The 22,616-nt window shown below is 46.1% G+C and overlaps 1 protein-coding gene across 1 annotated transcript in view; it reads left to right on the plus strand.

Moving 5' to 3' along the window:
• LOC146190320 (cell adhesion molecule Dscam1-like) overlaps positions 1-22,616 on the plus strand; it is a 200,139-nt gene that overhangs the window by 70,347 nt on the left and 107,176 nt on the right. Inside the window, exon 4 of the mRNA XM_084599770.1 lies at positions 22,137-22,298. Within this exon, the coding sequence (XP_084455896.1) occupies positions 22,137-22,298 (162 nt within the window). The remainder of the gene's footprint in view (positions 1-22,136; positions 22,299-22,616) is intronic.

The following is a 22,616-nucleotide window of genomic DNA, read 5'->3' on the forward strand; positions in this document are numbered from 1 at the left end:
TGCGCCGTCAATCCACATGTCACCTAGCAGTGAAACAAGATACAGCGGCGAGCAGCGCTTGTGGAAGCTGGTGTGTCCTGCAAGGGCTTCCGGTTACGTCGGGGCGCTACCTACAGAAAGCGCTATGAACATAAAGGGCAGTGCAGCCTTAGTCACACGCTTCTTTCCTTCTCAGTGGCTTTTCTTGTCAACGTATAGTTAAGGTTGCACAGCCAAAAAGTGCCTTCGTTACGCATCCAGCGGGAAGACGTCCCCAGATAGCGAAGATAGTTTTGCTAAAAGAATGGTACATAGCTATCATTGCATATAGCCATTAGGGCCATATAGCCTTATAGGGAATTCAATATAAGGCACTAAATCATCAGTATTAGCAAGGCTGCGTTCCCTAACCCTGTAACTAAGGGCAATAAACGTCTACAGTAGTCGCTCTATGTATGCCGGAGTCTGCTCTCACATGGGGCACAAAACTTTAATACCAGGGTAATGTGAGCCCGAGTTACCCTACAGAGAGGTCCTCAACTTTTAGTAGTGATGGTGCTCTGCGCCAGAGTCCCTGGCACAAAAGACCTTAGCCTTAGACCTCTAACTACTAGCACTGCGGGCCAAAATCCACCCCCCCCCCCCCCCCCCCCCCAAAGCCTACTGAAGGCAGTCAACCTTTCGCAGTAGCGGTACTGCATACTCCAACAACCTCTGACACAAATTACATTCAATCTTTAGCGCCGTGGTACTGCTTGCCTGATGGTGCCAGCGCAAAGGGTTGTCAGCCTATAGACCAGATTTTTTAGCCGCTTCCGGGCGCGGCCATTTTCTGCCGACTAGCGCGCCGCAGCGCGGGCGCCAGTCATTGGGGACTGCGGGGCCGCGCCTGCACTTTAGCCACGTTTAGGCTAGCCTTCTGGCGCTAGAGAATATCGGCACAAAATTTTCACCGCACGGTTGTGTTGGAGCGAGTTTATTCGCATTGTCGTAGGGTTAAAATCGACTCGTTATCTATGGGGTTTAGTTTTACGTTCGCGTTAACTGTGTTGGTGGTCATCACGCAGCTGCGCTAATAATGCCGTTTCGGGCCCTTACTGACGATAAAACGTTTTTGAACAATTGCAAACCATACTCTTTCGTATGACTCGCATATAATTGCACTTCCAATGCGCTCTTCTTCCTTCCCGCCAGCGATTTCGAGCCTAACCAATTAGGATGTGTTGTCGTTTGCGCGGTGCGTGCCAGTAATATAAGCAAACTATCGCTGTGTTCATCTGAGTTCACAAGCTAACGGCAGATAAATTTTGTTGCGCTTTATTTAGGAACACAGCCGCATTAAGATCACTTCTTTTTATCCCTTAAACTCTATGGCGCCTATCAAACTGGTCACCGTGCATGTCAAGCATAATGCAGCTTTTAATTTATATCCTGCCCGTACATTCTCGTACATGCCAAAGAGACAGCAGCAAATAAATGCTAGCTGGAGCATAACAACTCAGTTTTCATATGGCATAAGGAGTTCAGCGTCCAAACGTGGCATCGCGTACGGGGTAGGCCATAGTGGAGTGCTCTGGAAATTTATCGACTGGCTGTTCTTCAACGTGCGCTAACATGGTACACTACACAGGCGCTTCAGCTTCGTCTTCATTAAGCGCGGCCGCCGCTTCTGTAATCGAACCTACGTCTTCGGCTCAGCAGTCAAGAGCCCTAACCACAGAGCCACCACTGGAGGGCACGACCCCGTTTCAATATTTGTATTGATCTTTGAACAAATAATAACACAGCCAGCTCTGGCGAGTTTTTAAGCGACAAGTTCGTTATGTTTAATTTCGATGTTATTGGTGAGTGTGAAACCACTTCTTAGCCATTTGGGCCAGGTCGTAGCAAGTAATGAAATCTTGTTTGATGCGTCTGAGGTATATACTACACTCAACCGTTTTGCACGCCGACATCTCTCTGAAATAACGAAATCATACGAAATAACGTAGTCTTACTTAGATTTCCTTAAAGAAAAAACGAAATCCAAGGACAGTCACTGTGGGCCGAAAAAACACATTTTGCTTGAGAGAACTTCAGCGCGAAGCCTGTCTATCCGGTTAAATCTCGCATCATAAAGACAGGTCCAAAAATCTGCATTCTTGTATGCAAAATTAACAAGGAAAAAAAAAAAACGGGTAGTTTATCACATGTGAAGGACAACCCCCCCCCCCCCCCCCTCCCCCTTTAAAAAAATGCAACTGCTGCGTATAAATGGCGATCTACAGTTCGTAACCACGCATGGTGTACTACCCTTGTTTATTGCGTCACTGAGGGAATAGTGCGCTTCAGATTGCTGTAGCACTCTGTGGAACCGGAACAAATGCGAGTAGCGATGCACAGCACACACCTACATGTATGGGTGGTAGAGCGCGTTAACGACAGAAATGAACGCTCGTTTACAAACACGTATTCAACGCGAGGCGCCCGCGCGACCCGCAGTCCCCTAAACGCTCTCGCCCGACAGAAGGCGCCTGGTGTCGAGAGTAGAAGCGCTTTAGCAGCGTGCGTGGGAGGGTACTGCGTCCCTCGACACTCAACCGTTAGTAACAATGGCACTGCGTGCCCGAGATCCCCCGCAAAAAGCACTATCAGCCTTAAGTAATAACGTCACAAAGCGCTATCAGGCTGAGTTCCGATGGAGGCGAAACGGAGAGGCGTCATGTGTTGTGCGATGTCAGTGCACGTTATAGATCCCCAGGTGGTCGAAATCGCAGTCATCTACTACGTCTCCTCATTTCCTCTTTCCGCCCGGCCTCGCCGTCAGAGCCGCATGAAGTCAGAACCGCATGGCCTCGCACATTAATTTAAAACACTCTTCATTGAATTAAAGATAACGAATTCAGGGTCGCTCCAAATCAAGCCAAAAGTGTCGATCAATTGTCGAGGGGGAATTTCAACAAGTACAATTAAACAAATTGATTTGTCATTATTGAGGTTCGAATAAAAGTCAGCTGCATTCCAGGCGGGAATACAAAGCATAGTCTACGAGGGTGCTTTTTCTATCATCAATATAATCAATTAGTGTCATTGGTACCAAGGGGGCTAAAAGAGCACCAAGTGAACGCGTTCTGGTGCACATGACTTGAGGTCAGTAAAAAAAATGTCAGTAAATAAAATGGAACGTCTTTTTTTATATTATTATTAACGAATTGTAAGGACGGTGTAAATGGCGATACCGCGTCTACTCTTAAGGGGAAGCATAAGTGCTATCTTATTTTTTCCCCATTTTTGTTTTTCAGCGCATGCCATCGGGGAAATAAAGAAAATTAATTTGAGCTCCCCACCAATAAAGTTGTTGCCGAAGCTAAGCCTGAAAAACTACTTATTGTTTTGTTTTGTTTTCAGTGATCCTTACTTTCGCAGTCGTCTTTTTTTTTTTCTAGCTCCTTGCCACGCGCATCTAGATTTGCTTTAGTCTCGAGTTATCTTCGAAAGTGCAGCGGACTGGCGGCAACCATGCGCGGAACTCAATAGAGGACAGACAGGCAAGGATAGAATTTTTACTTTCAAGCACGGTTGGCTGGAGTTCGAAACATGGATTCTGAACACCTATTACAGTTGTTCGTCTTGTGCACATGACGATCTCAGCGCCGACTAAGACGTGTGTCTCTCGCATAGTTGCTTGCTTCTGACGTGTTCTTATTTTTTTGGCTTCTTCCCCGGTTTAAGCCTCTTTTTTCTTTTGCTCAAACCTCCTTTCACTGATCCTCGAAGGAAGTAATTTGGACGAATGACTTGCCCTATTGCTGCTGACTGTGCGCCGAAAGAACCTTAGAGGAGTTTTCAGCGCGGAGTGTTTTATTTGTACTTGTTTTTTGTTTATTTTTCAAAACTTCCAAGTTTTTCAGAACATGCATGAGCTTTATGTTTGTTGTCATCACGTAGCGCTTAAAAATATTGATCCCTCTGGGCATACATAGAAATTCAGCTTTTTAGGTCAAACAGATCCTCAGAAATGTTTCATCTCCGCAAACATGAGCAGGCCTCAAGCCGCAGTAAAATTGAACCTCAAGGAATTGTGGGAAATTTGTGTGATGAGTACTGACTTTTTTCGTCTCTAGCTCGCTGGGCCGAATGTCGACTTTCAGCAAGAATATCTTTGCACAGGATGCGGCCAAAATAGGTTCTGATTGTCTTCGAGTAGCGCACAATTGGCACCAGGCTTCCACTTCCAGCCTTCAGCTCACTGTGACCTACTGTCGTGCTGTTCCGGACGCTATGACAATTCCTTTTCATGAACCTGGCGCAATGCGACAAAGCACCCAAGGATCGCAATTCACTTGATTCAGAACACAAAGTAAGAGCTACATGATTTGTCTTTTCCGTCAGTTTCCGTCAGTTTAATGCTACAACCTTGTCTTGAAGGATTGCAGTGTCCTCCACATCTGTGATTTCTTACATTCTAGTATTTCCTTCAGATATTCCAGACAGCAGCTGACATTCGTACACATTCTTCATCTGCATCAAATTTATCTACTGCTGCTAGGTCCTTCTTTAGTGTTATTGCATGTTCAACACCACTGAGATTCAATGCTGTCTTTCCATCAGGATAATACACGTAGCGGCGTAGTATGCCATCTTCAAGCTTGAAATTGCGAAGCTGTCGGCGAAGCCTAGCGTTGGGTGGGCTCGAAGCGCCGATAAGGCGGTCGATGATGGGCCGACAGTAAGCATCAGCTAATTGCTGTGAACGGAGAGCGTGCTTGTTCTCAAAATCGTCAAAAGAAACTGCAGTGATATGTGTCGGTGGAAGCGATGATCGGCTGTCGTCAGAGGTGGAAATGCATTGTGAAGAAAAACAGCAGGCTGATTCCGAAACCGGACAGCGAGAAAGAGCGTCGGCGTCTTGGTGTTGGCGGCCCGATTTATAAACGACGTCGAAATGGTATTCTTGCAGGCGTAGAATCCAACGGCCAAGTCTGCCTGTCAAATTTTTTAGTGAAGATAACCAGCAAAGAGCATGATGATCGGTCACAACTGTGAAATGCCGACCATACAGGTAAGGGCGAAACTTTTGAACAGCCCAGACGACGGCGAGACATTCCTGCTCGGTAATGGTGTAGTTTTTCTCAGCTGGAGTCATGGTCCGACTGGCGAAGGCAATCACTTTCTCACGTGAAGTTGCATCGCGCTGCAGAAGTGCAGCGCCAAGACCGAGACCACTGGCATCAGTGTGCAGGGCTCGCAATATATATATATATATATATATATATATATATATATATATATATATATATATATATATATATATATATATATATATATATATATATATATATATATATATATATGTCGTCAGTTCGAATCACTGTCGAAACCCTGCCTCCTATTTGAATAGATGATGCACGCTATAAGCAACTGGAAATCATATGACGCCATCAGGAACGTTGTACGATGAACGATTGCTTCACAACGTTTTAACATACTTCCAGAAAGGGATGCAGTTGGACATATATAAGTTGTCTGTTCAAATCTTGTCGCGAGCTAGCTTCCATCTTTCCCATCAGATGTATTCTGTAGGCACGATAAGTCATATGACACCATCAGAAAAGCTTTGCGACGAAGCGTAGGTTCCATCACAATCTTGATATCAATCTAGAAAACTTGTCACACGGAGGTCCATAATTGGACAGTATATGATGACTAGCGACTTCACACCACTGTCTGTAGTGCCGGTGGCTCGACTGCGGAAAAGTCTGTATCCATGTATATGATAGTGACGCATTGAACATGCTCAGCTTCCTGTGTGCGTCATAAGGCCGTGTCATGACTTCCCTCTATTTTCCTCTTATCAATGGGGCACTAGGGCCATTTCTTAACCCCGACGACCGAAGGACGCCACCAGCGTTTCTCGTAATGGGAGAGAAGCAATGCTTTAGGATTAAAGAGATATAGACTCTGTGGGGCACATGAGAAAAAAAAAATTTAAGCGGGGTTTCACTCCCCTTAAACCAGTTAGGACGTGCGAATTCACTGTTTGACATGGCTTTGCTTCGTGATTTAGCATTGAGAGGAGCAATTTTTGGCAAGTGTTAAACGTCTGTTCTGCACGGCATATATTTGGAGGTACATAAGTCATCTTTTCGAATTTCTGTCACAAACAAGCGTCTGATTTGACTAGGAGATAGATGCTAGATGGGATAGAAAGTAGAGAAAAAATTGGGAGATCTGGTGCGGCGAAGTTCGTTGGCGATGCCATACGAGCACATGGTGTGCCAGAGGCGATATAGAGGAAAGCCTTGCCGCAGAGATGACCCCTATGCACGCCGTCGCCCCACTTGCTGTTTCAGCGTCTCGACAAAAGCTTGCGCCACAGTTTGCATGGCAACTAGCGAGGCAAAACCAAGAATATTGCACGGCTCTTATGATCTTGTGAGTGATCCGCACTAATAGCTTAATCCATCTTTTGCAAGCACCACATCCCCTCCCTGCGTGCTCTCCTTCATGGGGCCTTTGTGCCCATATATGCTCTTAACACGTGAGCTGAATTTCAATCGCGTCCTACTTTTGGATGCGAAATTTCGAATTGTTCCAAATCATTTGCGTGAAAAATATTTACCTCAGTACTGAGGTTAGGCTCTTGCAAACAATCCACCTCCCAGTTTAAGCTACTGACTCGGCGTGCCCCAAACCCAGAGAATGATGTCATGTCGCGTTTTACTTAGAGTATCATCCACAAAGGCAGAGCTTCCCTGGTTAGGCCGCCATTAATTATGCTCGGTACCAACCAAGCGCCCGCAACCAAGCGAAAAAGCACTGACCCGAATTTTATTTAATACTTACTAACAATTTGTGCCAATTTCCAAGAAGAAAATCTTAATAAATCTAACTCCTACCAGTTTGGACAAAGTTTGTAACAACGGTATTTGGTTATAACGAACTTCGTGGCTTTGAAGTATATTTGCTTAGAAAATGCGTCCATTCTAAACGTTTAGTTTTTTTGTGTTTGTTTTCTCACTAAATGCGACCTGAAGAGACTGCAAAGAAATGGCCGTGTTAAGAACGGGATCGTCCTTCACTAGCCTGCCGCATTATAATGCGTTGTCTTCCTTATATAACTTCGCCTTTACCAAATTATCCCAAATCGTTAAAGTAGCACTAATCCCCTATGTCGCAAGTGGTGTTGGGAGGAAATTGCTCAGCGCATTCTCTTGGTATTTCCTGAACGCGTTAAAGAGTTGACTTGCTACTTGGTTAAAGACTAACTGTCCCTCAAATTTCGCTCTTACGGGGAGGCATATTGAATTCCTCGCCTTCTATGAAGCACAACTTCTCTTTTAGAGTATTGGCACTACTCCGCTCATTTGCTAGTTTCGCATTATCCCGAGTTGTTTCTGGACCTAGAACATCATGCGTTCAACGGATGGCTGCAGGTACCTGTGAGTCACATGTTGTTCCCTCTCCAGATGCGAAGCAAATGTCTTCACCGCGCTGGGCAGCCAACATCATCGTCTTCATCATCGTGCCAGGCACAAGAGCACTACGCTATCGCCGTGGCTAATCCCGCTTCGCGCACAACTGCAACACACTCTAACGCTACACTGACCCCCATCCTCTTCATTGAGTTGCATCTGCGCCACTCCTTCATTTAATCTAGGTGAATATGCCATACACATACGCGATCTCGCTAAAGAGAGAGACCGCAACCGTACCAGATAGGCCGCCGAGACCATCGAATGAAGAGAAGCCTGACTTGCCCGTGGCCGAGAAGTTTACTAAGCGCCGAAGCGAGCCAAGGTCGAAGCGGCAGCAGCGACTGCGCCCCGACCCCGTTCCCGTTCGCCCTTTACAATTGGCATCTAACTTTGATCTGTGTATATCATCTGCTTTCAACACCTAGTTCAAACAGGGTTCACTACAGACCATCCCGAAGTTTATTTCTTCACATGTAATTCGTATTATTTACTTGAAGATGTTCATATGAAGGTGTCCTTAATTTGATCAAGGTTCGGACACTAACAAAAATTCTGAACATAAAGAAATAGTAGCGATGGATGGGAGACAGATGCTTCTCCTCAAGGCTTATTCACTCTATGTTGTGTTGTCAAGTCGTTTCAAGTAAGATATGGTGCATGCAAGAGCAAATTCCTCCCCATTAATTTTGACAAACCTCTCTCAATCAGCACAGTACCATCGTCATAGCAGCTAGCAAAGCTCTTTGCCCAGCTAAAATATCGTAACATGCTACTACTGTATTGCTTATATAATATGACGTGGTAATGTAAATATCAAAGGTAACAAACGAAGGGACTGGTTGCAGTGAAATGAACTCTTTACAGCGTCTGACTTGCTGCTCCAAAAAAAAATAAAGCAACCCGGCGGAGCCTATAGCATCAAGCGTCATCACCCTCGTTTCCTTTTGATGCCGCTTCATCTGGGGCTCCTGACAAAGAGTCTGCGTTGGAATGCTTGCCGCCAAACTCGTAGACCACAGACATGCCGAATTTTAAACCGCAGGTTCCACTGAGCAAGGCGACTGTAAGAATCCTCTAGGTTGGAAAGCCAGAATAGGGTGTGCTGATCGCTCCCAACCTTGTATGGTTTGATTTTGGTTTGTGGGGTTTAACGTCCCACAGCAACTCAGGCTACGGAGACGCCATAGTGGAAGACTCCGGAAATTTCGACCACATGAGGTCTTTAACGTGCACTGACATCGCACAGAACACAGGCGTCGCCTTGCTTTTCGCCTCCATCGAAAAGCGGCCGCCGAGGCCGGGATTAGATCCCGCGTCCTTGGCAACGTACAGTAGTCAAGCGCCGTAACCACTGCGCCACCCCGGCGGGTACAACCTTGTATGGTAGTATTCGAAGGCAGAGAAAAATTCTCTTGCAATCATCTGGGCGACATCAAAGTTTAGCCCCTATGTATACCACCTTGTATGGTAGTAGGTATAAATAGGGGCTAAACTTTGATGTCACCCAAATGATTGCAAGAGAATGTTTCTCTGCCTCCGAATATTATTGCGAAAACAATACTACTCTAGGTTTCGAGCCTTCAGCGTAGCGCGACTAGTAACCACGTCTTACCCACGTGACGCCGTGACATCGCACCCTACGTGGCACTAGGGTGAGAGCTGGGCTACCAGCTCAAGCGGTCGGCGTAGCGCTGTCGCAGCTACACCGCAGTGCATGCCGTCACCCCCCACGTGACACAAAAGCGAGAGATGGGCTGGCAGGAGCTGCCAACTTGGGTCTCTAGTTTCACATGGGACGGTTATGTCAGAATCAGCCTGCTAGGACTCTGGCATTCACGTTACCCCTATAGGTTGGTTAAAGCGGGGCTTTATATGTGGGCTAGGGAAGAAGAAAAAGAGAAGAACGCTCGGTCACCCGCAGCTTATGCTTTCGCTCAATATTTAGTTCAGCAGCGTTGAACTCTTGTAGTTTTTTTGGCTTCGGTTCGGACAAGGAACGGCTGACGAATGCGGCACCTTTCTCTGGGCTGCCACGTTTCTGAGCGAGGACAGCGCCTAAGCCCGCACGGCTTGAGTCGGCATGAATTTCAGTCTCGGCGTTTTCATCAAAATGTTGATGGACAGGTGGAGACTATAAGTTTAAGTTCACTGAAGTCTTCCACTTGCGGTGATTCCAATTTAAGCGACACGTCCGGCTTTGTAGGATGGTCAATGGCTCGGCGATGAGCAAAAAACTCCTGACAAACCATCGATGATGGGCGCACGGTACAAGGACCTCCGGGCAGTATTTTTGTCAGCAGGCTAAGGAAACTGAGCGATCAGAGCTGCTTTCCGTGGACCTGGGCGGCACCAATTTACCCAGGTCCACGGCAAAAAGCTGCCCACTAGAACGACTGGTATCTCTCAGGAGCTTTGATGGCTGGATGATGTCATCACGAAGCATTTCCTCCACTTGATCGCGTATGGCCTGGTACTCTCGCGGTGATACGCGTCAGGGCTTTGCAGTATAGATCAACAAGCACTAGCTGTTGCTTTAGAGAATAGTGCGTATCTGGTCTTTCCTGCTTCGCAGTTTCGCTGGAATAATATCGAACGTGGACTGCAAACCATGATTAGGTACATCTTCCGCGGCATGCTCGTGAAGGCCAACGACATCTCACCTATCTACTAGCTGGCCGAGGAAGGCAATCGGCGTGCCCTTGTTGAGATGTCGCTATTCTGCAGTGAAGTTCCTCAACAGCAGCTGAGCTTCTCTATTCCGCAAAAGAGCAAAGCGTCTCGTGATGCCGAGTCCTCGACTCGAGAGCAACTGTGTGTGCCCCTCAAAGACTCCTTTGGCGATTTAGATGTCTCCAGTACGTGCATAGAAGATGACGCTTGATCGGAGAGTTGCGCTGAAGGCTTCGTCGATGAGCTTTAGAGCGACGTGTTCTTGTTGCAAGTATGAATTTATCCGTTGAAAACTTGACGACCTCTCATTGAATGTCCATGATCGCCCTATGTTCATTACAATGCCAATATCTAAAATCGTGTCACACGAGCAGTATTCTAAGACCACGAAGATATAGGATAATTACATTCATTTACTCTACATCGTGCAGCGCATATTTCCCCGGCGGTGTAATGAGGGTACCACCAGTGCTGTGAATCAAAGGGTCATCCCAAGGGGTCGTTAATTACCTTCTTAAACTGGGAGACGTGCGATCCACTGGTAAATGATCAGCAACGGTGTCTGCTAGGGCAGTGATCATGCAACCGTCGACAGCCACTTGAACGTCACTTGATCGCATCCTCGCATTGCACTCTGTCCTTGGTGCCCTACCTAGGCCTCGCCGTGAACTGAGGTTGCATTTGAGGCACACCACTCTCACTTAGCTCGGCGGCGGTGCCAATTTGAAGTCTGATGGCATGGGCTTCGATGTTCTTGTTGTGTGCAACGATGGTGTAATTATTGCGACGCCGTCATTCATCGTCGACCGCGAAGGATCTTCGATTTTTGGCGTGAAATAACGTTATCTCCAATCGTTGCTGCCTTTGTTTTCCCTACAGGGGCTAGGGAATCTTACTCGCATAGCCGCAGCGTAACTGCGGCCCGGCGACACAAAGCTGGCACTGAACTGTGATGGAGAGCGGGACCGGTGGCTTGACGACTCTCCCCGTCGCAAGTATAGTTGCCAATTTCGTTTGGCCATTCGCCTAAGCGGGGTTTTGGGCTATCGAATACAAAACCACTAAGGCCGGTTCATCTGCACGGACAATGGCGTAGAATGTACCAAACTTCACCACAATATAAACACAGCAGGTGGTTGCTAGAAGTTCTCCAGGCGTCGCATTTCCTGACTCTTGGGGTTGCTCGTAAACTGAGCGTGCGGGAGTCAATGAAGGCGTTCAGGTACAGGCCACGGACACGACGTCTTTCGTCGAGTTAGTGAGTTGGTAACGTGGCGGCGTAGCATATGGTTTATAGTTTTAGCGCAGTAACCGCCAAACTATAGGGTAAAAGCGCTTGCTGCACTTCATCGAGGACGATGTCCGTGAGCGTGTCTACCTCTGGCTTCTAGGACGACGGTAGCGAATGGCGCAGCTCTTCCCGAAAAACCTCGCGAATCAGATCTCGAAGATTATCTCCGCTTGCTGATGTATGGTCGTAATGGCTTGCGGAGGATGCTCGCATGGGTTGAATGTGCTGGTGCATCTGGGCGTCGAAACTCTTCTCCATAGCTACAGCTTTTTTGGTTTGGCGAACCCCTGCCCAGTGCTGTGAGACTGACGTAGAAGACCCGCCAAAATTTTTCTCTTCACTTTCATTTCAAAAATTTGCTCTTCAAGCTCATTTTGTTCTGCTCTGTGGTGTTGGTATTCGCGCGGCGGAAGGGACGCTTCATCTCTTCCGCACAAACCATGACAAACAACATCATCATCATCATCAGCCTGATTATACCCACTGCAGGGCGAAGGCCTCTCCCATATTTCTCCACTTAACCCGGTTCTGTGCTAGCTGCATCCACTTGACCCCTGCGAACTTCTTAATCTCATCCGCCCACCTAACTTTCTGCCGCCCCCTGCTACGCTTTCCTTCCCTTGGAATCCAGTTTGTTACCCTCAGCGACCATCGGTTATCCTCTCTTCGCACTACATGTCCTGCCCATGTCCATTTCTTCTTCTTAATTTCTACTAGAATGTCGGTAACTTGAGTTATTTCTCTGACCCACTCTGCACGCTTTCTGTCTCTTAATGTTACCCCTACCATTTTTCGTTCCATAGCCCTCTGGGTTGTCCTCAATTTAAGTAGAACTCTCTTGGTTACCCTCCACGTTTCAGCCCCATAGGTGAGTACAGGCAAGATGCAACTGTTGTATACTTTCCTCTTGAGCGATACCGGTAAGCTGCTAGTCATAATCTGCGAGTGCTTGCCAAATGCGCTCCATCCCAATCGTATTCTTCTTGTTATTTCCTTTTCGTGTTCCGGATCTGCGGTTACTACCTGTCTTAAGTAGACATATTCGCCTACTACTTCCAGTATTTCGCTACCTAATGTAAACTGCTGTTCCGTCCCGAGGCTGTTGAACATTACCTTAGTCTTATGCATATTGATTTTCAAGCCTACCTTTCTACTTTTCCTGTCTAGGTCGTCGATCATTATTTGCAGTTCATCCCCCGAGTTGCTTAGTAAGGCAATGTCATCAGCAAATCGCAGATTACTGAGGTATTCTCCATTTACCCTTATCCCTAACTGCTCCCATTCCAAGTCTCTGAATACTTCCTCTAAACAAGCTGTGAATAGTACTGGGGAGATTGTGTCTCCTTGCCTAACACCTTTCTTTATGGGAATTTTGTTACTTTCTTTATGCAGAACTATGGTTGCTGTGCAGCCACTATATATAACTTCCAGCACTTTCACGTACGGCTCGTCTACCCCCTGATTTCGCAATGCCTGCATCACCGCCGAGGTTTCAACTGAGTCAAATGCTTTTTCGTAATCAATGAATGCTATGTATAAGGGCTGGTTATATTCCGAGCATTTTTCTATCACCTGATTGATGGTATGGATATGATCGATAGTAGAGTACCCTTTCCGAAACCCTGCTTGATCCTTTGCTTGATTGCAGTCTAAGGTTGTCCTGATTCTATTAGCGATTACCTTAGTAAATACCTTATACGTAACAGACAGTAAGCTGATTGGTCTGTAATTTTTAAGGTCCTCAGAGTCCCCTTTCTTGTGAATGAGGATAATGTTTGCATTCTTCCATGGTTCCGGTATCGTCGATGACACCAGGCACTGCGTATACAGGGTGGCCAGTTTTTCTAGCACGATATCCCCCCCGTCCTTCAGCAAATCTGTAGTTATCTGATCCTCTCCAGCTGATTTCCCCCTTTTCATAGTTTCTAGTGCTTTCTTGACCTCGTCCTTCGTCACTGGTGGAACGTCTGACTGTTTTTCCCTACCGCCAATCTCATTACGGTCCTGACTAGTTTGGCTACTGTAGAGACCTGTATAGAACTCCTCGGCTACTTTGACTATCTTTTCCATATTAGTGATGACGTTGCCCGCCTTGTCCCTTATCGCATACATCTGGTTTTTGCCTATGCCCAATTTCTTCTTTACCGCTTTAAGGCTTCCCCCGTTCTTTACAGCATGCCACAAACAACATTTGGAGTTGAATTCTTGACTGAATGTGAAACTGCGCTCTTCCTTTCCTGAAGACGCTTGCAAAAGCCCTCAAACGCTCCTGCTTGAATGCATCCCAATACTTTAAAGAATACTCATGATTTTGAAACCAGATACGGGCAGGTCCTTGAAGGGCGAAGTAAACTTGCCTAATCTTTTCTAAATTGTTCACCGCTTCGAATGGTTTCACGTGGTTAAAGTGGTCGATGCAGTCTCCCTCATCTTGAGCCGCCGATCCTTGGAAGATGGAGGGCCCATGGGGCTGTACGGAAAGATGGTTTCTGTTTGGCGGGCTCCATCTTCTGTGTCCCAATCTTAACAAAAAGAATAAGATTGGGATGGAGCGCATTTGGCAAGCACTCACAGATTATGACTAGCAGCTTACCGGTATCGCTAAAGAGGAAAGTATATAACAGTTGCATCTTACCTGTACTCACCTATGGGGCTGAAGCGTGGAGGCTAACCAAGAGAGTTCTACTTAAGTTGAGGACAACCCAGAGGGCTATGGAACGAAAAATGGTAGGGGTAACATTAAGAGATAGAAAGCGTGCAGAGTGGGTCAGAGAAATAACTCAAGTTACCGACATTCTAGTAGAAATTAAGAAGAAGAAATGGACATGGGCAGGACATGTAGTGCGAAGAGAGGATAACCGATGGTCGCTGAGGGTAACAAACTGGATTCCAAGGGAAGGAAAGCGTAGCAGGGGGAGGCAGAAAGTTAGGTGGGCGGATGAGGTTAAGAAGTTCGCAGGGGTGAAGTGGATGCAGCTAGCACAGAACCGGATTAATTGGAGAAATATGGGAGAGGCCTTCGCCCTGCAGTGGGTATAGTCAGGCTGATGATGATGATGATGATGATGATGATGATGATGATGATGATGATGATGATGATGGTGGTGGTGGTGGTGGTGGTGGTGGTGGTGGTGGTGATCTTCAGTGTATGCCACGTTTACGCGATCGAGCTTCTCCGCTATATATTTCACGCGGTGACGACAATAGCGAAAACAACAAATGAAGGGACTGGTTGCACTGAAATTTATTCATCAATAGCAGTGAAGGAGATAAACATTATTTAGTTCATTAGCGCTCGCAACTGCTCCCGGTGTCATAATTCTGTGTTACCCCTCCGTGATGCCTCAGTGGTTGGGGCGCTCGACTAATGTACTCCAGAGAAAGTATCAAATCTCTACCGCGCTAGCTGTTTTTCGATGGAGGCGCAAAGCAAAACGCCCGTATACTGTGCAATATCAGTGCACGCTAAAAAACCCCAGGCGGTCGAAATTTCAGAAACCCTATAATACTGCGTCCCTCATAGCCCTGGTCGCTTTGACACGTTAATCCCTATAAACCTAAATAATATTAATTTTGTGTTATGACGCCAAAGGCAACTTGCCTGCATAGCAGACATTTTTGCAGTATTCTCTTTCCGTCTGTTTTCATTTTGTCGTTGCCTCATATCTTTCCTTCATGTGCTCACTGTTAATTTCAGCCATCGGCCGTAAGCGGCCCGCTTACATTCGCCGGATGCTGACAAAAGAACTCACATTTCTTGTATGGGGGGGGGGGGGGGGGGGGGGGGGGGGGAAGAACAGTGGAAAAGAAAAAAATAAGAAAAGCGCACGCTTCTCGAGTACCCCGCGGCGAATTCCTTGCACCGAGCTGACAAGAAAATCCGTGTGTTCAGGCAGACAATTACGAGCCTCTTTATTCATGCCCCTCACTGAAGGCAACGACAACGACGTGTCTCGACGCTAAGCCCACGAGGCGGGGCTACACGGGAACATCGCTTCCAGGTTATGTTCCTTCTCTTTGTGCGCTTCCTTTTCTCCGGAAACCTTGTCAGCGCCTATCGCGCTGCAAGAGCGTACGACGACGAGAGAGACATAAAGTTGGCCGGGCTTCAAAAAAAGATAGACCCAAATAAGAGGTAGTTTGGCTCGGATCGATACTATTCCTGGAAGCTCTAACAATTCGACGCGAGTCATGACGAGAAGAAAAAAAAGTATCCTGTATATCGCTCTCTTTTGTTTTCTTGCGTGTAGTGCCTCATTTATGCGTGTGCTACTTCCTTAATCTGCAGGTTTCTGCCCTGTATTGCAGATTTTTGTTTTGTTCGTGAACATTCGTGCGTGTTTGTCCGTGCACGTGTTTGTGCGTGCGTGTTGTATATTACGGCGCGTTTCTTTGTTTGCGTAAAATAGGGCTGTCATCATTAGAATGAAGGAAAGAAAATCCGCTGTTCTGGAGCACGAGCTGTGAAGAACAAGAGTTTGTTTCCTGCAGCGACTATTAGCGAGGTTCCACGGGAAAGTGTTCCGGTTTCGTGTAATGCAGTGCTGCTTGCATGGTCTTTAAATGCCTTTATTTTCCCTCTCCGTGACTAACCAATAGCAACGTTCCTTTTGCTTCTTATTTGCTCTGCTTCTTGTATTTTGCGCGAGTCTCGGAATAATAACAGGTGAAATCGCTGGATGTTAGCATAATGTAGTTATTAATTTGACGTGTGCCTTCGGCTTTCAATGTTCAGAAAACGTTATGTGTACTTCGCGGCAATATTTTTAGTATAATTTCTTGCGGACACTAAACAATGTTTTGTAATTTCTCTTGAAATATATAAATTGATTATTAGTTTTGCTGTCATAAACGTTATTGAATATTTTTTCTTTCCCTCTCCGCCTCTGAGAGTCGCTTATCTTCGTACAACAAACAATGTGACTAAGCAAAACTCCACCAAGAAAAATGCCCACGTTGCAAATGACAGAAGGTTGTACAAAATGCCACACTAAAAGAAGAATCGGACTGTTTTGAATCAATACACAGGAAACTGAGAACATTAAAAACGTGTTGTAAAAAATTCTATAATCGCTATAACTTGCTGCTTTCTTTGTTCTATTGTCTCGGTACGCTCGACACGATTTCACTTTCTCTGGAAGGGAGGGACGCTGGTGCAGCTCCATTTCGAAAATGAGCAATAATGGAAGAACACGAGGAAGTCTTTTCAGCCAGTACAGCAAACTCTGCCGGGTGCTGGTTACATTAGCTTCATCGATCACGAGTACCAACGGGCACCTGTAACGCATGACGCGACCTTCAGTAATGGAGTAGTAATTTTGCTGTTTTTGTCAAGCTTCATAACTGCAATACCTGTCTTGGACATGGCGTTACTTCGAAAGTGCGGACCTATCATTAACTTTTATTTACGGCGGCAAACCAGGTAACAGCTGTGCCCGTTGACATATAGAAATTTTGCGATACAGATGTGAACGGCTGCCTTTCTTGTATCCGTGCGTTTTCGCGCCATTCACCTAATATTACCCTACAAAAAATCCTCATTGTTCATAAAAAATTGAAAATACCGTAGGGCCAGGAGCACCCACTGCCCATAGTATTACTGAAGATGTGAACGTCACGCATGGCTAACCACATATTTATGGAAGCATATTTTGGATCCTATTTTTTGCAGAAACAAGAGACTGCACAGTCCACTGGTCATAATTCCCTCGAGCTTAAACCAGGACTGTGCAAATATTCAAAATTTCTGATACGAATCAATTGGTTTTTTTTTTCGGTTCTTATTCGCATTCGAAACATTGATATTCGGAATTTTCGAATAATCAATAATTCCCGAGTACACTGAAAATTTTTCAATTGGCCGCAGTCCCATGGCACTGCGCGCTTCCCCTCTATGCTTGGGTTGATTTGGTTTGTGGGGTTTAACGTCCCAAACCGACTCGGACTATGAGAAACGCCGGAGTGGAGGGCGCCGGAAATTTTCACTATCTGTGGCTTTTGAACGTGCACTGACATCGCAAAGCACATGAGCGACTTGCTTTTCTCCTCCATAGAAAAGCGGCCGCCGCGGCTGGGATTCGATCCCGCATCCTTGGACGGAGTATTCGAGTGCTCTAACCACTGCACCACCGCGGCGGGTCGCCTCAATGCTTGATTACATAGAGTTCGCAGAGAAGCATCTACAAAACGCGATGGGGCCGTTTTGTGAAGAGGGACCTTTTCTGCGAATATGGCCTTCCCGAAAGTGTGCGCAAGGCGAAGTACTAGGCGAAACTGGGGAAAAAATCGTTGTCACTTCATTTTCATCTCAAAAGCAGACAACCATGGTGGAGGTGTTTCATCAGATAAAACTGCTTCGGTGTAAACTGCTTTCAACAGATCCTTCAATGGCCATTCGTTGATTCGAGCCTTCAGTTAATGTGGACATTTTTTTATAGTGCCTCGAAGGCGAAATAAACAAGAGTTTAGTGCATTCAGCCGCAATACGACAGCTCCTCCAGATTTCAAACAGAGCCTTCCTCCGCAAACAAAACAATTTATAAAGAATTCTGTATAAAAATTATACTGGAGTTTTCAATAGCGTAAACACTTCTGAAATTATGAAAGAAATAAGAAAATTATGACAATTATGAAATAAATAAGACAAGCAATGACAAATGAGACAATTATGAAATAATAGGACAAGCAATGTTTGCGATTGTTTTCCTTTTCAGATATTTTCACTCACTAGGTATTCGATATTGGAAGACATTTTTTCTTTTCATTGTATTCGATTTGTATTCGCAAATTTTCATATTCGCACACCCCTACTTAAAACCCATTGCTGTACCGCACTGTGGGTCTTTAAAATTGTCGTTTAGTTTAGTTTAGACACCGTCATGCTACTTCTTTGTTTGGGGGAACTTCAATATTTGTGGGAGTTAGTGATCTATTGCTGCTTTATTTTCGTTTTTGAAACGCTCTCTCCCGGCTGAAAAGTCATCCGCAGGTCAGTGAATTAAGATGTACCCACAACTTTTTTTATTGTAGTTGGTTCCCCGCACAGACGTTGCCGCGGCATATCCTACGTAACTACGTGCCCTTTAGCATACTGGACATGTAACAATTGTTCGGTACACGTTATACGTCGAGGAAATGTGGCTGTTGTCCTGTGAACTGCGCTGCAATGTGTTTTCTTGACAGATGCAGAGTGGTAAAAGCAACCATTATCTCTAGTTCAGGTTATTTTCACTAAATCAGCAGGATGTTTGCCAAAAAGCAATCGATTCCATAACAGGCGATCTTCGCAGGCCGAGCTAGGGACCCAAAATTTATTCAATATATTTCTTTCAACTCTTCCCTCAAAAATTCTGTAAAGGGAGCCACGGTGAACGTTGGATAGCGAAAGCATGTTCGCGTTCTCCTTTCCTAGACATGGGCTCCCTTAGTGGCCCCACATATTTTTATCACAGAGCTCTGGTCATGTACTGGAAACATTCTGCCACCGAAATATTCACTCAGACTCTTTCTAGAAATGAGTGCATGGCATACAGGCATCGAGAAAGGGGCTCGTTACGAATGCGCAATGCGTGCCAATACACATGCACGAAATATTTTTCTATCTATTCTACTGGACCCCCTATAGCATATAATTGGAGACTATGCATGCTGGTTGTCGTTAACGCAGCTACTTTTTAGTGCGTAGCACTACTAGCCACAATCACCGATTTCGCCGATGTCTGTCCGAAGCCGCTCACTCTCCTTCGTGAACTTGAAGTGGAGAAAAAGAGGTGGCTACGCGCTCATCTCGAGGCTCAGCATTGAAGAGGTGGAGCGGCCGCAGACCTGTAGTAGAAGCCGCTCTCTCTCTCTGTCCATATATATTTCCATGAACTTAAGAGAAGGAAGGGAAAGTGGCGGCGCCTGCATCACGAGACTTAACACTAGGGGGACGTAGCGACCGCGTGGAGTAAGACAATGAGAGAGGGGTGTGTCAGTTCCGGGCGTGACGGCCGTCGCTGGCCAGCGTTGTACAAGCGTGTGTGCGTTTGATTCGCGTCGCAATGAATGAAGCCGGGCCATCTGGCACTGCGGCGCAGGTTCGCAGTGCTCGACGTGAAGTACAACGGTTACGAAGGCAGAACAGAAACGCCGGAGGCCCATAAATCGACAGTTAAGTTTGCGGGCTTCTGCCAGAAACGAAGTGCTCACCGCGGGTCCACTGTCACGGTGGAGATTCCGAAGGGGCGGCCAAGGTCAAGGGGCAGCTTGACGCGAGTTTATTTATGATGGTCGCGCAGGCGGCCGCTTTTCGGAAGTGGTATGGGAACACATGGAAACGGGCGACGCCGTCGGTTCGGTCCGTTCCGATTCTCGGAAAAGTCGCGCTTCGACCGTGCCGCGAAGGAGGCAAACCAGAGCAGTTAAAAAGGACAGCGTAAGCGCAGGGGTCGTGGGTTCGGCGCTATCTGCTCTGTCTCTCGGTTTGAAGGGAAAGGGCGCGGAGGCCATAAATCGCGGCGAAACACGGACTAGGGCATGCGCGGCAGAGGGAGCTGCTGTCGATATGCCTGGACATCCGTCCTTTTGAAACCACCGCCCGGGCGTAACCGACCAATGGCAGCGATCGGAATGTTCGGGCCTTAGGTTTGTGTGTTGTGCGTTTTGGAAGAGCACCGTCGGCGCTCTTTGTCTTTGTGACTGCTGGCCACCTCCTGCGTGAGCTGAGGGAAGACATTGGAGAGAGTGTAAATCGCAGACGTGTGTGGTAATGCATGACAGGTATAACGGGAATAAGCGGTGCTACACACCTACTTTGTATTTGATTAACTATTCAAATCGGCCATATATTTTATTTATATTGTCTATGTATGGCAAAGTAACCATCAGTCATAATAGTTTTTTCCCGCGCCTCGGGGCTTGGTCAATTGCCCTACCATTGCTGCCATGCAAACAGACATAGATCCGCATGTTTTGACTACCTGAATATACGACAAAGCGAGGATAGAGAACCACGCTCAGCGATTGCGCTGTGTTTAGTTACTGTGTTCATTCCGTCTATTTCGAGTTCAAATCAATGCTGTCTGCGTTTTATGAAGTAGCCAGGTAATTATCATAAGCTATATGCCGACTGTGTGGTGACTATATGTCTCAAACGACTAATGTATCCGGAATCGACCGTGAATGTTAAAGGCCTGGTGAACCCGGCCCCAAAAGATAGGGAGCATATTGAACATATTACCTTGTTGTCATTAGCTATTTTCGTGCGTGAGCGCAAAGACCGGCCTTCATAAAATGAATGCATGGGATGTACCACCTCTTCCGAAAGCAAGCAGGCTGCATGGTTTGTTCTAATACTCCACGTCGGGCCTTTTTGGCAGCTTTGGAGCTCTAAATCACTGAGAGATAAAGAAACCCTCTATCCTCACCTTTTAAGTCGCTTTCATGTTGAAGGATGTCCTAAAAACACCATTCAGCGAATGAGAAGCAGACATGTTGCCTGGCTGCATTTGGCTAAGGTGGTGACTATATTTAGCTCGAATCATAGGAAGGGGACTTACAGACTAGGTTCAAAAGTATACCCTACCTATATATGGGTCACACTCTTTCTCCACCTCATCGCAGCAAGAGTAAAAAAAAAAAAATTAGACCATGCAAGCTTTCTGACACCGCAAACTTTGTCATCGTTTTGATAGCGAGATGAGCCCTCTTCTCTTATTTCCTTTTACTGGGAGCCTTTTATTTGGTTCGTTTTCTTTTTTTTAATTTTTATAGCACCACCACTGCGTTTCTTTCTACGTATTGCATCCTTGCAACTGGCGCATTTTATAGGTTTGTCTGTGCGAGCATCCAAGGGCGGCAACACTATTTTCATTTCAGAAAGGTAGCGGTCGGATTTCAACGTATGAGCGCTCGTCTCGATCATATTAGCCTTTCTGCAATGCACATCGTCTATCTTCTTTCTTTCGAAAGGAAAAAAATTTGGTAAGAAATGAGAGCACATCCACACCAGCTGTTCTACATAATAAGAATGAAATAGAGCAGCAACATCAAATATATAGCTGAGCGGAAGTGGATAGCAAAACTAAGATAAAAAAAAAACGACGTGGCTAAAACCCTACACTGTTTAAAAAAAGAATGGCCACTCCGAACAGTGTTCTCTAACTCGCCTATTTGTTGCTACAGTTGCTTTTGGCGAGACTACTCCCCGACCATTCACTCGATTGTATCAAATAGGGGCCAAAAAATTCTAAAAAAAAAAAAAAAGGGGGGGGGGGGGGGTTAACAAGCAATAATCAAAAATGAGATACATGAAATACAAGACGTAAACACGTTCATTTTAACAAACTTAAGCTCTCATTAACATTAATAATAGAGAAAACAACGCACACTGCTTTATCGTCTTGTGACACGCAAGTATTTGCGGCCGTACCGTAGATTCATACGATGAATACCAACCTCCAGGCCGGAGCCGGTGGTTTTCGTCTTTGCCTTAGGAGGTCGCGGTCCGAGTTCGCGACGTAAGGAAGGAGTTACTTGTGATGCAAACGATAATTGTCCATGTGACCGAACAGATGTCGTATGTGCGCCGTAGTTCAATGTATGTATGGGGGGAAATGGGGAGGCAACTAGCCCACAGAAAATCTTCGAGCAATGCAGTAAGAGTCTTGAGTGTGAAAAACAGAACTTAAATCCCACCCATGTCTTATCCTCTATTTTCTCCTCCCTTTCTCTGTCCCTCCTTTCCTTCACCTCCGCAGTGGTGCTGGAGACGTTCGTGGCCAGCGTCTACGACGCATATGTGGTGCGTGGTAACTCGGCTCTCCTGAGATGTCATGTGCCTCCTTCCATGAGGGATTACGTCAAGGTGACGTCATGGGTACTTGACGACGGCATCACCATCGGCACGCTGGAAGGCGCCGGTAAGAGTTTCAAATTCTTTTCTTCCGCATCCCTCTCCATCTCTCCTCTCAAGAAGAGCTTTCATCATCGTGTGAGCACTAGGAGAAGGAGCTCTAATTTCTTTCTTCTCATTGTCTGGCTTGTATGTACCTTTATTCAGCCTCTGCGTACCTGTCTAAATAGAAAAAGAAGTGCGTAATTAAGAAACTGCGATAAACCTTAACAAATATGCTAAAAGTTTTCTTCTTTCATTCTTTTTTTTTTTTTTGAAACTGTGCAAACACGTGCGTTCTTTGACGCTCTGAATTAAATTTCGGCCGCCCTTCGTTCAAATAACT

This window comes from Amblyomma maculatum, chromosome 4, assembly GCF_055883805.1.
Source record: "Amblyomma maculatum isolate TAMU_Amacu chromosome 4, ASM5588380v1, whole genome shotgun sequence".
NCBI classification, from domain to species: Eukaryota; Metazoa; Arthropoda; class Arachnida; order Ixodida; family Ixodidae; genus Amblyomma; species Amblyomma maculatum.